The sequence below is a fragment of the Psammomys obesus genome, unplaced genomic scaffold (genome assembly GCF_907164565.1).
Source record: "Psammomys obesus unplaced genomic scaffold, mPsaObe1.curated_primary_1811, whole genome shotgun sequence".
Taxonomy (NCBI): Eukaryota; Metazoa; Chordata; class Mammalia; order Rodentia; family Muridae; genus Psammomys; species Psammomys obesus.
The window spans coordinates 23637864-23653877 of NW_026591086.1; the positions used below are offsets into that span (position 1 = coordinate 23637864).

General features: G+C 36.3%; 1 protein-coding gene and 1 pseudogene across 1 annotated transcript in view; one reads left to right on the forward strand and one right to left on the reverse strand.

The window, feature by feature from the left end:
- The window catches only part of Diaph3 (diaphanous related formin 3), a 353851-nt gene that overhangs the window by 137896 nt on the left and 199941 nt on the right, over nucleotides 1–16014 (reverse strand). Inside the window, 1 exon segment of the mRNA XM_055609684.1 lies at nucleotides 8594–8729. Within this exon segment, the coding sequence (XP_055465659.1) occupies nucleotides 8594–8729 (136 nt within the window).
- LOC129678771 (peptidyl-prolyl cis-trans isomerase FKBP3-like) lies at nucleotides 9846–10522 on the forward strand (annotated as a pseudogene).

Sequence of the window (16014 nt, forward strand, 5' to 3'; positions counted from 1 at the left end):
TTATTATTATTATTATTATTATTATTATTATTATTATTATTATTATTGGCTTTGTTAGTCTCCTTCTGTGGATCCTGTCCCCTTTGGGTCCTTTTATATCTCCCTTCTTCCATATGACTCCCCACGCTCTGTCCAAAGTTTGGCTTTGAGTCTCTGCATGTGCTTCAATTTCCTCCTAGTTAGAGTCTCTTAGAGGACATCTGTGGTTGGCTCCAGTCCTATTTCCTGTTTGCTGCTGCTTCCATTGTCTATCCTGCTTTACCTTCTGAATGGGAATTAAGCATCTTCCCTAGGATCCTCCTTGTTGTATAGCTTCTGGCATGAACTCAGTTGCCTGATCCTTGATTACTTCTCTCCGGTGGGGTCACCTAGCCAGCTCATAAAGGAAGAGGATCCAGGCTGTACTGATGGGACCTGATAGGCTAGGGTCATAGAGTAGGGGAGGAGGACTTTCCCTATCAGTGGACCAGGGAAGAGGAGGGATAGGGAAGGAAGATGGAGGGAGGGTGGGACCAGGAGGAAATGAGGGAGGGGACTACAACTGGGATACAAAGTAGATAAATTGTAAATGATGATGACGATAATAACAACAACAATAATATTAATAATAATAGAAAAAGAAAAAAGATTGCAAGGACAAAATTCTTGTATTTAATTCATGCTACACCATAAGAATTTAAATGAGTTTATTCAAAAATTAATAATATGTTAATTGAAATGTAGTCTATTTTATTTTGATATTTGAAACAGGGTTTCACTGTGTAGCATTGTCTGCCCTGGAACTAGCTTTGTATACCAGGCTGGCTTCGAACTCACAGAGATCTGCCTGCCTCTGTCTCCTGAGAGCTGGGATTATGGGCAAGCACCACCACTTGAAGGCTTATTATTATTATTTTTATTTTTGGTATGTGTGGGGATATTTAATCTTTTATTCCATAAAAGATTGGAGTCTTTCTCCTCAGTGTAGTTAATATTAAATAATACTCATAGGCAGAGCAATCTTTTGTGAAATAAGTGATAAATCTGTTAGTCTGACTGAGGCTCTCACAGATGAGGAACAGTGTGGCATGGAGAAGAGGAGAGGAGATCTGGCAGATGGGAGGGAAAGAAAATGGGAAGAATGGGGGTGAGAAGAAGAAAAGGAGAAATCCGTTTCAGGATATGTGGTGCTGAAGATAACTACCTGCCTCCTCTCTTGGCTCACCCCTCCCTTCCGCTCTCTCAGTGGTGGGGAGGCTTGTCGGAAAGAGAGGTGGATGGTATACATGAGTCTTACGCAGCTACACAGAACCAATATGGACAAGTGTGCACAAAGCATGCACTCTAATGAATCTCCACAATTAAAACTACATCATCTGAATAAAGAAACTTCTGCACACAAATGAGATATGTATAACTCCAAGACACTCGGGAAAGCTTTCTAACAAACACCTTGAGGGCTCCCAGGACAGAGCTTTGGTTATAACATCAGAAGAAAAAATTTCATGATGCTGAAATGCTGGAGGAGGAAAAGGTATTTCTGGCATTTGTTCTAGATGAGAGCATGCTGCATTTGTTTAAGTTCTATAGCTTCACTTTTGAGATTAACAGCAAAAGGCTGGTGGCTATATCTATATTCCACAGGACTACTGAACACTGGGCTCTGCCAGGTTCTGGGCTATTTAGATCCCTCTAAAAAGTGAGTGGGCCTTCGATGATCTGGCCCTCTCAGTCTTTAACAGGGACAAAAACAAGCCTTCAGGCCTGAAAACCAAGTGGAACTTTAGGTAATTAGAGAAGCATAACTAAGAGTTAAGTAGTGAAATCTTGGTAATAAGAAGGAAGAGATTAACCTGGTTAAAATAATGATTTAAAAAAAAAAAAGATAGTTGTCCCTCTCTGTTGAGGTCACAAGGACAATTCTCAATCTTCATATGTGAGTAAAGTCTAGTGTGGTGGTTTGAATAGATACGGTTCCCACAGATTTATGCAACTGAATGCTTGGCCCATAGGGAGTGCACTATTAGGAGTTTGGCCTTTTTGGGGGAGTGTGGCATTGCTGCAGGAAGTGTGTCACTTCAGTCTCAGAGGCTTAAGCCTGGCAAGTATGTCTCAGTGTCTTCTTGCTGCCTGAAAATCAGATGTGGAACTCTCGGTTAGAACATCTGCCTGCATAAGTAAGCCCTCCCCAATTAAATGTTTTCCTTTATAACTGTTAGATGGGTAGTCACTGTGTCTCTTTACAGCAATCCAAACCAGAACTAAGATATCTAGTGTAACCAATTATTAGTATTTTGGTTCCTTTTTTTTTTTTTTTCACACCATGGTTAAATCATAGGTTGTCAAGGAATACTACGATGATAAAAAGATGCCATTCAGTCAGGAGATATGAACCTGGGCTTCATTGCCTGCAAAACTATGTGCAAGTTAATTGAATATTCTGAAAAATGTCACAAGTTTTTAATTATCATATGTGATAATAGACATATGCACAGCCTGGAAGATTAAGAATGATAAATAAATGTTAGTTAAAGAAGTAACTGTTACTGTTCCATAAAAGAAGGACGAAAAAAAAGAGAAATGAACCCAGATCAATGAAACTTTATTTGTTCTACCATCCTATACAGAAAGATGACTAAAGCTATTGGCTTACTTATATGCTTTACTCACTGATAACACTAGAAAACTGAAAGCACTACTGCAAAAAACTAGAATCTGCACAATTATGGAAAATAATCTAAGTTTTATGGCATCCACAGAGGAGAGGGTAACTGTCAGAACCTTTCTGAAACCAAATACACACATAAATTGCATATCTGTTGAGACTGCAGAGACAATCCTAAGTGGTGTTTATGCAATATGTATTTCCTCCAAAATGGAAGCATAATTGTTTAGCTGCTCTAAATTGTGGAATGGAAAACAAAGGAGCAGTTCTGACCATGTGGGTAAACAACGAATTCCTAAAAGCTAATTATCTGTTACTTAATAGACTGAAGCTGCACCAAATGAGACATTTAAGCCTAATAAATAATAGACAAATTGTAACCTAAAGACTAAAATATAGGCGCTGCTAGTATAGTGTTTATTGCTCCATTAAATAAGCTCTTATTTACTTCCTCCACAAAACATAATTACACAACACTGAGTCCATTTCAAGGCCATTCTGATATGCTATTGAAAAATTATGTGAATCAGCTTACAAACAGAGGAAATCTTAAAACATAATATTTGCATTCTATTATCAAATGCCCTATTTGTTTCTATGATGAAGAAATAGAAATGAAGTTTGAAAAAAGTTATATATAATTACATAAATCCACTATTCCCATTTATGTCTTTCTAAAAGTGATTATATAAGGTAGTTGTGTACTTTAAATCAACAAATTCTGTCAACTATGCTTAATATATTACATAAATGCTTTATATTTCAGTACTTTCTGAATTAAGATAATTAAAAATTAAAAACTAACATTACAAATTCTTATATTTATGGTTGTAAGCCTAGCCTTTAACGGCTGAGCCATCTCTCCAGCCCTAACATTACTAATTCTATATTCATATAATGATTAAGTAAAGATAGTTTGAAACACATTTGCTTATTTATAAGATACTATCCAAGCATTTGCAGAAACCAACAAACCTGCTTATGTGTGTATCTGAGAACTTGACTCCTCGATTAGAAGTAAAAAAGAGAACATGACTTAACATTAGAAAATGATAAAGGGAGACCTTAAACTCTTGCTTTCAGACTTCCCACCCAAAGGAAATCTTAATATTCAGTTTCCTTTTGGAAGAGATCTAGTTCAGTTTTGCTTTCATCCTATCAACAAAACTTCATTCTGAAAGGACAGAGATAAGTAACACAGGCAATGTGAACACAGCTGCCCATTCTCCATCCAAATGCAGTACAGTCATATACGGTCAGTGAGAAAGTACGGTATTTAACTACTCTACCATCTCAGGTACTGATTAGAGAATCTGTGTATCTGTGAAAAAACTCAGTGCTTATCTCCATGATGGCAATATTAAACTCGGAAAAATCTATGGGGAGAAGGCTCCTGTGAGCTTATGGCAGAGTACCAAGAGGATTCTCCTCTTGCTCAATCATCTCAGGGATTACGTTTTACCAAAAGTAGGTAAAGTAAATAATTCCTGGAACAATCAGGTAACAAGTACTAACGAAAACTCAGTGACCCACACCATTTCTGTACCAGCTAAGTCAGGCTAAAGACTACTACAGTGCTTGTAGAACAGCATGTTCCATACAAAAGCAATACCTGCAAAGAAAAAGGTTACATAAACTTTGAGCTTGTCCTCAGAGAAAGATGCAGAAAAGTAGAAAGTACATAAACAATACAGTGAATCGCAGAAGTGAGTGGAAGCCTGTGTATCCCAAAACAAACACACTAGTTAGAAACAGTGTCAGTTTCTGGGGACAGATTAACTAACATTTTCAGTTAGAAAGCTGAGCTACAGGCAATGCTTTCTTTGTAATATTAAACCAAATTCTGTCAAGGCCAGCTCCCTGCCAGTCACTTCACACTCTTACTATATGTCATATGAACTGCTATTTGAACTTGGTACGTGGTAGTCTCATTTACTCATTCAAAATTTCAGTTTCTGTACAAAAGAAACATTGCTCATCCTCAGTTATTATCTCAGTATAGAGAAAAAAAATCTTGCTTATTGATGAATAAATCAATGAAAAGTCTCCTATATATTTAATTCTTATATATACTATTAAAACAAGAAGAGAAAACCACAATTATTTTTAATACAACACAGAGCTGAGATCTGTCATCTTTAAAAGATACTGTATGAATCCAATGATATTTTCTATTAGAATGAAATCAAATACTGTTAAGATAAACTATGTTAGCAACTTCCTTCAAATGCATTAGCAATAATGATTTCAAAAAAGTATATTCTACATATAATAGAAAAGGTATCTCTTTTTAAAGGCATCTCTCAATTATTAATTCAGAGATACCAGTCTTCAAAAATAATCGCTATAACGAAATAACTCATATAATAATGAAAAGTACTTATTTCTGGCTTGCTTTTTTTTTTTTTTTTTTTGTTTCCTAAGTGATACCAAATATATTGATCACATTGAAAAGTCAGGAAAAGAATTCTATTCTTTTCTTATTTAATAATATAAACCCATATAGATGTGACATATCCAGTGGAACCAATGACATGGTATTTCAGATTAAGAATAACACAAAATACTTGAAGATTAATAAGATGATGTGGACATTGAGGGGCATATTCACAAGGACCACAGTTTGGATTCAAAGGTACCAGCAGGACAATGCACCTGAATGTTAACAGTAATTCTTGGAGAAGTGAAGGCTCTGATCTATGATTGTTTAGGTGTTTTTTATACTGTGTAAGTACTGCTTTGATGCTGGAAAAATAAATTTTTGGTCATTCAAAATGGAAATCACAGAGAAATAAAAAGTAGAATATCTGAGCAGAGGTTCCAGGTTACATTCATACATGGTCCTTGGTTGCATGTCACTCTCAGAAAAGACCCTGTGCCCAGATATATTTGGTCCTTGTAGAGCTCCTATCCTTTCCTCATCAGACCAACTCCCCTTCTTTCTTTTGATTCCCTGTACTCTGCCAAAAGTTTGGTCATGAGTCTTTGCTTTGAAAACACTGCAAGTTAGAGTCTTTCAAATGCGCTCAGTAGACTCCTGTCATATGTTCAATGCGCATCCCATCGGGAATGAGGGATCGGGACATGGCTGGGATACAGAGTTAACAGAATGTAACTGATAAGAAAAAAATAAAATTCAAAAAAAAAAAAAAGAAAATCAGCAAAAAAAAGTAGAATATTACTAATATTCTATTGGGAGGTCCATTAAAACTTGATTTCTATGAGAGTTCAGTTTTCCAAAGTGACATAACAGCATCCCTGAAAAGCTCTGCATCATAGTCCCTCAGGTCAAACCCCAACAATACAGCTCATCTGCCATCAATAATCAGCTAGATGACTTAACTAGGTGAGCAAATGTTCAAATACTATAATTATGTACCACAAATTAGGCTAAAATTTTAATTTAAGATTATTCCAAAAGCATATTTTAACAGCCAATAGTATATCTCTCTGATATTCCTTTTTGGTAATACTTTCAGACAGTCCTTGAACATTTCCTGATTTTAAACATAAACATGGAATTGCCTTAGATGGCTTTTCCCTTCTACAAGAAACAAGTATGATACACTATTATGCTCCTTTTGCTTCTAAACTTATACACTAGTCTATCACAGTGTAGGTAGAGTGCAGGGCAGCACAGCGGCCCCTTCCTGCAGGGAAACCTTAGGTGCATTTCTCCTCCTGAACTGTGAACTACCAGAATTTACCAGTGAAGCTGATGATTTTCATTAAAGCTTTTAATCCTTGGTGGCTTAAAAATAAAATTATTAAGGCTGAAAATAAAACTACAGCACAATACTTTGCTTCCCTGGTTAGTGGCAACTTTTTTTTTTCCTTTTACTAAAAATAGATTTTTAAATAATGTATTCTGATTATGGTTTCCCCTCCCCATACCCCTCCCAGTTCCTCCCTGACTTCCATAACACCTGGATCTACAACCATTTCTGTCTCTTATTAGAAAACTAACAGGCATCTACAGAATAATAATGAAACAAAATAAAATGAGGTAACTATACAAGGACATTTGCTCAACCATGTTTGTAGCAGCTCTATTTGTAATAGTCAGAAGCTGGAAACAACCCAGATGTCCCTCAATGGAGGAATGGATACAGAAATTGTGGTATATTTACATACTGGAATACTGCTCAGCTATTAAAAACAAGGAAATCATGAAATTTGCAGGTAAATGGTGGGAACTAGAAAAGATCATCCTGAGTGAGGTATCCCAGAAGCAGAAAGACAAACATGGCATATAGTGACTCATAAGTGGATATTGGTTGTGTAATATAGGATTAACATACTAAATCTATACTCCTAAAGAAGCTAAACAACAAGACCCTAGGGAAGATGTCCAATCCTCACTCAGAAGTACGAACATGATAGACATCGGAATCAGGGAACAGCACAAGATCCAACCACAGAGGGTCTCTGAAAGACTCTACTGATGAAGGTCTCAAAGCAGAGGCTGAGACTCACAGCCAAACTTTGGGCAGAGTGCAGTAAATCTTATGAAAGAAGGGGGAGATAGAAAGACTTGGAGGGGAAAGGAGCTACAAAAAGAGACCAACAGAGCCATAAAAACTGAGCCCTGGGGTCCATGAAAAGAATGATACTCCAATGAAGGGCAATGCATGGAGAGGACCTAAAACCCCTGCTCAGATGTAACCCAAACTCAGTCTCCGGGGGGGCGGGGTCCCTAATAAGGGGAGCAGGGACTTTCCTGGCATGAACTTCAGTGGCAGGCTTTCTAATCATGTCCCCCGTGGGGGCGGGGGGTGCAGCTTTGCCAGGCCACAAAGGAAGACAATGCCACCATCTCTGATGAGATCTGATAGGTTAGGATCAAACAGAAGGGCTGATAGAGGACCTCCTCTATCAGCGGACTAGAGGAGGCACATAGTAGAAGAGGGAGGGAGGAGTCCACAGCTGGGATACAAATTGAATAAATTGTAATAAATGATAATAATAAAAATTTTAAAACTGAGATAAATAAAAAACAAAGAAAGTGACCCTTTCAACTTTATAAAATATACAGATGTTTCTGTAATGTTGTAAGCAAATATGTTAAGTTTTTGAAAAAGTTTCTATTACCATTAGAAAACACACTATAAAATAAGAGAAAACAGCACAGTGGGCATACCTCTTTCCTCAGGGCTTCCACCCAGCTTTAGAATCCATTCCTAGTTAACCCTGCATCATTTACAGAGACCCCACATCCCAGTCACCCTAGGCTCTTTTCACCTAAACCCCAGACATTGTGTCTTTTTGACTGTGAAGTGTCAGTACAGTGCTTAGAAGAATACTGAAGCATGCTAACACCAATATTGTCATGTCTAGAAAAAAAAAAAAAGTTCAATTTTTTCCACAGTTATTTGTAGAGATTACAATTGGTAGCTATGTCCCTCTAGTCTGTCTCCCTTTGTTCTATCTGTACCCTTCCAGTACTTCCTTTCTTCTCTTCCTTCCTTCTCTAATGATAGGGATTGAACTATCCCTGCATGTACACTGGGCAAGTGACACCCATAGCCTCCTTTGAGTCTCTTTTACTCAGTTTCCTTTTTTTCTCTCTTTTCCTCACCTTTTACTCTCTCCTATGCTGCATTGGGTGGAAGAAATCAGTCTGGGTGTTCTACAGAACTGCCCTAAGTCAGTGTTTTCTGTATGTAAATGTGTTAAAGACAAGGACTGTTACAAACTTGTTATCAAGTAATAATGAAGGAAAGAGAATGTGTTTGACTTACAAGCCTACCAGAGGACCAGTGATAGGAGAAACATAACATACAATGGCTAACTAAAGGGAGAAAGGCCCATGGGAAAGATCTGCTCCATGGCTAGTTTCAGAAACATATGATCACATTTTTTCGCTTGCGGAATACACTAAAATGTCAATGAAGCACCACCCGAACCTTATGTGTCTGCAGCATGAACAGGGAATAAGACAGGACTCACCAGTTTTCATTTCTAGTAAGCGCTTTTTCTCTTGCTGACGTTCAAGTCGTTCTTTCTCTGCTTTCTCTTTTGCTATTCTGGCACGTTTGTTTTTTTCTTCTGCTTCCCGTTTTTTGATGTTTTCATTTAATGCTTGCTAATACAGAAAAATTTTGAAAATGATTAATTTTAACCAGTGACTTCACAAAAAATTATCTAAAAATCTTACACAAGGTACAACCAAGAGTGAATACTTTTTGGTTAACGGTTAGTTTTTAGATGAGTAGCAGCCATGTAATATATACACAGAAACCCTTTTTAAATATCAATAAATAACCTGCATGTAAATGGGATTACTGGAAAGGGAAAAGAGACAGAAACTAAAAATAAAAAAAGGTATTTAGTACACAAATCAAGTCTGCTCTCTAAGCGTTTTCTGTATTTTTCTCTTCTATAAGCTATTCAACTTTAAGGGAAGCGGGTGAAGAAATGATAAAAAAAAATGTGAAATCTTTATCTAATGGTCAGGAACCAATGTTTTTTTTCATGTAGAAAAGGGCATCATGAAGGCAACTGTATAAATATTTGATGTTTCAAAGTAAGATCCTGTGACTGTTGATCAAAACCAATAACATGCAAATGAAAAGAAGATCTCAGTGGATATGTGATTAGTTAATTAGTTTCATATTTCTAAGTTTTATACCAATCAAGCAATGCCTCTCATGTGGCATTAGTGAGAATCAGCAGGTAAAGGTGGAATTTAGTAAGTGCCAACAAACAGCATGGCATCAGATTACATCAAACAGACTGTATTTTATTTAAGTGTCAATGAAAACAAACAGGTTACATGTTAATTACCAATAATATTTTAAAAGCATACAATTAAACTGTAAGTATCCTAGTATTTTTCTTTTAAATGCAGTTCTAGAGATTGACCCCAGGGCTGCAGCACACCAGGCAAGAGCTCTACCAGCTGAACTACATCCCCAGCTTTTTCTGCTTTCTTTTTGGTTGTTGCAGTGTTTGGCATTACTTTTTTTCGTGTAGAAAAGATGCATAAATCATAAAGAACACAGAAGCTGTGAAGTTACTTTATACTAGTTTTACACTACATGAAGCCCCCTCTGGTTTGATTAAAGCTGAACTGTAAAGAGTGTGGTGGTTTGAAAAAGAATGGTCTACATAGGCTCATATACTTGAATGCTTAGTCATCAGGGAATGCTGCTATCTGAAAGGATTACAAAGATTTAAGAGGTGTAATGTTGGGGGGAAGATGGCGGTGGCTGTTCTGCAGCGTGCATGGACCGTGGAGCGGTTGCGCAGCAAGCATCTGCCCAAGAAGGACATTATCAAGTTTCTGCAGGGTCACGGTTCAGATTCATTTCTTGCAGAACATAAATGATTGGGAAACATAAAAAAATGTAGCTAAGACTGCTAATAAGGACCATTTGGTTACTGCCTATAACCATCTTTTTGAAAGTAAGCTTTTCAAGGGTACTGAAACTGTAAGTAAAGTGTCCAAGCAAGTGAAAAACGTGAAGCTTAATGATGATAAACCCAAAGAAACCAAGTCTGAAGAGACTCTTGATGAGGGTCCACCGAAATACACAAAATCTGTCCTAAAAAAGGGGAGATAAAACCAACTTTCCAAAAAAGGGAGATGTTGTTCACTGCTGGTATACAGAAACACTCCCAGACGGAACTGTTTTTGATACTAATATTCAAACAAGTTCAAAGAAAAAGAAAAATGCCAAGCCGTTAAGTTTTAAGGTTGGAGTAGGCAAAGTTATCAGAGGATTGGATGAGGCCCTCCTGACTATGAGTAAAGGAGAAAAGGCTCGACTGGAGATTGAGCCAGAATGGGCCTATGGAAAGAAAGGACAGCCCAATGCCAAAATTCCACCAAATACCAATCTCATTTTTGAAGTGGAATTAGTAGACATTGACTGAAACCAGTGCTTCAGATAAGATGTCAGCAAAAACAAAGACTTGACGTGACTAATTAGTGCTTGTTACTATTGTAAGGGAAAAGCCAACTGGAAAATTTAAGACATTAAAGCTTGTTTACTTGATCTCAGTTTTTGAGAACTGTAAACCCCCCCCCCCGTAAGTTTAAGTCTCAGATATTTTACTACAGCTATGTAAAGTATTAAGGAGAATTGCTTTTCCTTTTACCTCATAAACTAAAAGTCTCAATAAAACTGTCATGGATTGTCTTGGAAAAAAAAAAAAAGGTGTAATGTTGGAGTAGGTGTGGCCTTGTTGGAGGAAGTATGGGATGGGTTTTGAGGTTTCAAAAGACATGCCAAGCCCAGTATGTCTCTCTGTCCATGATTCTTCAGCACCATGCTAGCTGCCATGCTACCTGCCATGGTACTAATGAATTGATCCTCTAAAATTGTAAGCAAGTTCCCAATTAAATACTTTCTTTCATAAGAGTTGGCAGGCATGGTATCTCTTCATGAAAATAGAACGCTGACTAAGGCACTAATTGATGCTCTGTGAAAGAACAGGCAGAGCAAAGTGCTCACCAAGTGACTGAGTTTTAGACATGGAAAGAGAGAGAAAGTAGTAATGAGGTTAGAAGAGTTAAGTTGTACTAATGCAAGTTCTTGGAAAGAATCATACCTTACCTGGAACCTTCTCTGCAAGGTGGGTCAACTGATTAGAATTTCAATTAGTGTGGAGAAAGTTTTAGGTCCAGAGCCTAATTATAATTTATCATGGGCTATTCTTAGCCCACTTAATAGCCATTGCTTGCCCATCTTTCTGACCTAGCATCCTTGTGATTATTAGATAAATCCTTAAGAATATACAAATAGACCACTAGCTTCTACTAACCAAAAGGTTAAGAATAACATCAAATAGCATAAGACCCTTAAGAGAGACTGCCCTGGTTGCTGTAACCCCCTCATGTGATGCTTACACCAACATATTTGATTTATAATTTTCTTATTCAGTTACAATATGAGTTCATGAAACTATGACATACTAAAACATAGAATGAGAAGCAGAACCTGCATTCCCAGGCCATGGTCAAACATCTTTGGCTCTAGATAAACTAATCCCCTCTTTGAGGTGACAATTATATTTTTGCGTGGGCAGGTGAAACCTGATGACTGAGGATTTTCCAGGCCAATATAAGATCATCTCTGAAGTTTTTAGACATTAAACTATGAGACCAAACACTGAGACAACAGCATTAAGCAAGTACCTCCATTCCAACGGTTATCTGCTATCTCACAAGTACTTCAGTTTCTGGAGATGGAGGCAATATAACCCATTAAAGCAAATCAACTTCGTTGTCGTTCAGAAATATAAAAGGGGAAAGGATGCCAGCCTCCCTACGCTCCAGATTCTCTTCTGAAATACAAACCGTTATCTATATAGCTGGGGCTTGGGTGTTGTCACAATGCCTTGTGAAAATTGAGGCTCAGGAAATGTTTCTCTAAGTAACAAACTATTCTCTGGCACTGTCTCAGGTCTTTGGCCAAAAGCCTGGAGAAAAAGTCTCAAACTCTTCACAGTTTGTAATTGATATTAACACCAATTATTGCTAAACTATAAAGTGGTTTCTCTGACTCTTGATGTTTTCATTTACGATCCTGCTAAAATTTGAACTAGATTCTACACTGCTTTTTCTGGCAGAATCTGATCAAGTACTTGTAAAAGCAGTAGGTCAGTAAGTTGCATTTATAAGTGGCCTACGTAAATGTACTATAGCCACATATGACAATAGTCAGTATGATGTGACAACAGCAGATACAGAAATCAACATAATTTGGGATTTTCTTGTATTCCAAATCATAAACTAAGCAGACAGAGATGACAATTCCAAAACAAACAAACAAACAAACAAAATAAACAAAAAGTAAATAGAGTAAAGGTTCCTTGACCAAAAGTGTTCACATTGTAGCCATCTATACTGTGGAAAAAAAGAATAAACAAATACTCTTCTTGAGAAAAATAAATAGAAACAAAGTAAAGCATCTAACATTACATCTCAGAGCTTATTTATGAATTGCACTAACTTCTAAAATTTTATAGTGTAAATTCTACGTTAATGGCTGGATACATTTGAATGTAAACATTTACTAAAACTTCTTTAACCTTATAAAACTACCACACCCTTTTAGGGGAATACAAATTCAAAGGTACTTTCCAAGACCTATAAAAATATTGACCTTTAGAAATATAGCCCACAGTAGTTCCTAAAGACACCATGTTTTAGGAAAAATGCACTATTAATTTTCATTTAAAAGTCTACCTCATTTAAACTTATTTTATTCTGACATTATAACTGTTAGGAGAATTTTAGCTGAAGAAAAACCAAGAGGTAGCATATAAATGCGCACTTAGCCTGCAACTAACATCATAGGACAAATAGTAATTTGGGATTTTCTTGTAGGCCAAATCATAAGAAATAAAAGTAGCTGCAAACAGCAAAACTCAACAGAGAATGATTATTATCTTAGATAAAATTGCCTTTTCGTTATATAAATCCTAAATTCAAAGCTCCTAAGGGTGGCTGAGCAGAAATTTCAACTGATGGATGATGAGACACTAATTCTAAAAAGGAATCTTATACCTGACCTCCTGTGGGCAATCGGCAAACGCGTAACACTACTGACTTCGCTCAACAACATACTTTGATGTGAGATCCTACGTGCCTTCTACCTGATGCAGCCCATATTGAAAGATATGTGAGTCTATCAGTTCACATTACGGACCACAGAGGACTTTCAAACTCCAGCCAGATTTTGACTATTCATTCACATAAAAACCAATAACCAAAACTATATCCTAAGACTCACATACTTTTCGTGACTGTCTACATAATGACACTCAAGTATACAAACAAACACATAAATCCCAACATGTATGCATCTGCTAGCAAATACATGGCTTCTGGAGGGAAATACAGCGCTTCTATATAGTCACACCTATAATGTAACATAACTGGTATAAGAAGAGTTCTTCTATGGGTGGTTCAAATATTTGTTACATTACATACATTTCTCTAGAGAAATCAAAATGAGTCAAAGCCAGTAAATTTAAATGAGTATGTGTATGCATGTAGGTACACGTGCATTTGTGTGTAAAAGTTAGAACTGTCAGACAGAGAGTAATGGGGTATGCATTATGGTATGGTTAATATTATATATATTATCTTCGAATTTCATGAAAATTCCATCCTCATTTATGTTAATTTTTTCTTTTAAAACTGTAATACTAATTTACTTTCATATGTAAATTGTACTTCATTTAAATTGATTATATTATTAAATTTATTCTATCAGTGGGATTTATGTTGTTTCCAGTGCTTGGCTATGATGAACAACATGGATAAAAACAAGAGTATATGGTGGCTACTGCACAAATTATATGAGTTCTTTAGTGATGCTTAACATTGACTGGATCCTAAATTAATATATAAAATCATTGACAGCAAGTTTTTAAGTGAAAGAAAAACTTGAAACTAATACAAAATGAAAGCATATATGTTATGTGTCAAAACTTTTGTTTCTATTCTAAAATACATACATGCAAGAGGACTGGATCACATTGCAAATATTATTTCATGTGTGAAGTAAGGCCATAAAAAAATTACAAGTCCCTGCCCTCTGAAATACAAGTAGAGCTGATTAACCAACAGAACCAGAACTATACTGACCTCTTTAGAAGACATTAAGCTGCTTTTAAATGGTCTGCCAATATACACCTGGACCTGCAGAATACACCCTACAGCCTGTGCAACACAAACTGTGTCTGTGGCCTGACATCACGTTTTGTCTTCTACGCCTCTGGCTACCAGTTCATTGAAGCATCATTTTATGTAATTATAAAGTAATTTGTTTTTATTTCCTCTTCTATCAGTTGACTGTTTTATCTGCTTTTTTAAAATTGAGTTTTCTTGAAGAAACTCCTTCGTTCTCTAGATTTTTGTATACCATGCCTTTATCAATTTATGTTTTACAATTATAATTCCAACACTATTTACACTGTTATTCATAAACTCTAGTTCCTAAAATTTACATAATAAAAAGTCTCCTTCCCTTTACTCCTTGGTCCCCATGAATCCTTCCATGAACGAGCTGTACGTCATGAAAGGTATTTTCTGTACTTCATGAGGCTTGAAGTTATTTTTGAACACTTCAGTATTCAGTTGTTTGAAGTTAATGTTTGTGAATGGTCTGAGGTGGAGATGTATAACCTTTCTTTTTTTTTAAAAGTTCTTCCTATGATCTAATTCTTGACACGAGTTATTTAATATGCTTTTATAAAATTATTAGATGGTTCTCTAAAATTATCATCTTAAATTTCAAATTTCATGTTAATGAGATCAACAAACTAAAATTGATACTTAGAAATTTATTGAGCTTGCTTTCAAATTTTCAGATAAACAATTTCAATGACTGCTCCACTTTGCTTTAGTAGAATAAAATGCATATTCCATAATGAATGCTTGCTTGCCATGCCCATGTACCAACAGCAGTGCCTTTATGGATGTTTTTAAAGCTTCTATGTCTTTAGAGTCTGTCCATCTGACTTTCCAGTAACTGAGAGAGCACTGGTAAACTTTCCAAGCATAATGCTAATTCCTGAATTTATCTCCATAATTTATCAATATTTACATGGTTAGCCAGGTGATAGTGGCACACACCTTTAATCTCAGCACTCAGAGGAAGAGCCAGGAGGACCTCTGAGTTCTAGGCTATCCTGATCTACACAGTAAGTCCCAGAACAAAACAGCCAGAGCTAAAAAAACAAAAACAAAAAAACCCAAACCAAACCAAAAAAACAACAAAAAATAGTTTTGAAAAATACAAAGGCAAAATAGAATTTGCATAGTGAGTTGTGGCTATCTCATGCATGTGTGACATAGGTGAAGTGTGCTTTTCCTTTTTCTGAAGGAACACTGTGTGCTGAGTTACTTTGTTGGTAACATGCCATCCTTTTGTCTCTCAGTAGTTCCTTGCCCAGCAGTAACTGTTGTGTCACTTCAAACTTTTCTATATCTCATGGCTCTAGGCAGGTCTTGTAAATCTGATGAATCTCAGTTTCTTTTTAAAATCTGTCTTTTAAATATCCTTGTGATTTTTATTCTTCTTGATCCTGCCTTGCAGTATTCCTTGGATATACTTACTTTGTGCTATGACTTTTTCTTCATGTACATTTCTTGGACTAATTCTCTCTTATAACTTAGATTTTTTTTAATACCTGATACTTCTAGTCTACAAATTATCTAAATAATTTTACAAGCAATACAAGCCCTGAATTTAATTCATGTATTTACTTTCCTTCCTAGACCTTCTTTAACTGACAACACTGTTTTATAAGTCTCCCTTGGTATGCAAAATAACTGTTACTGTCTATCATTGTTCTTATGCCTTTCACCTCATGTGTCTTTCTTCTAAAAAATGCTTTTGTAAACACATCCT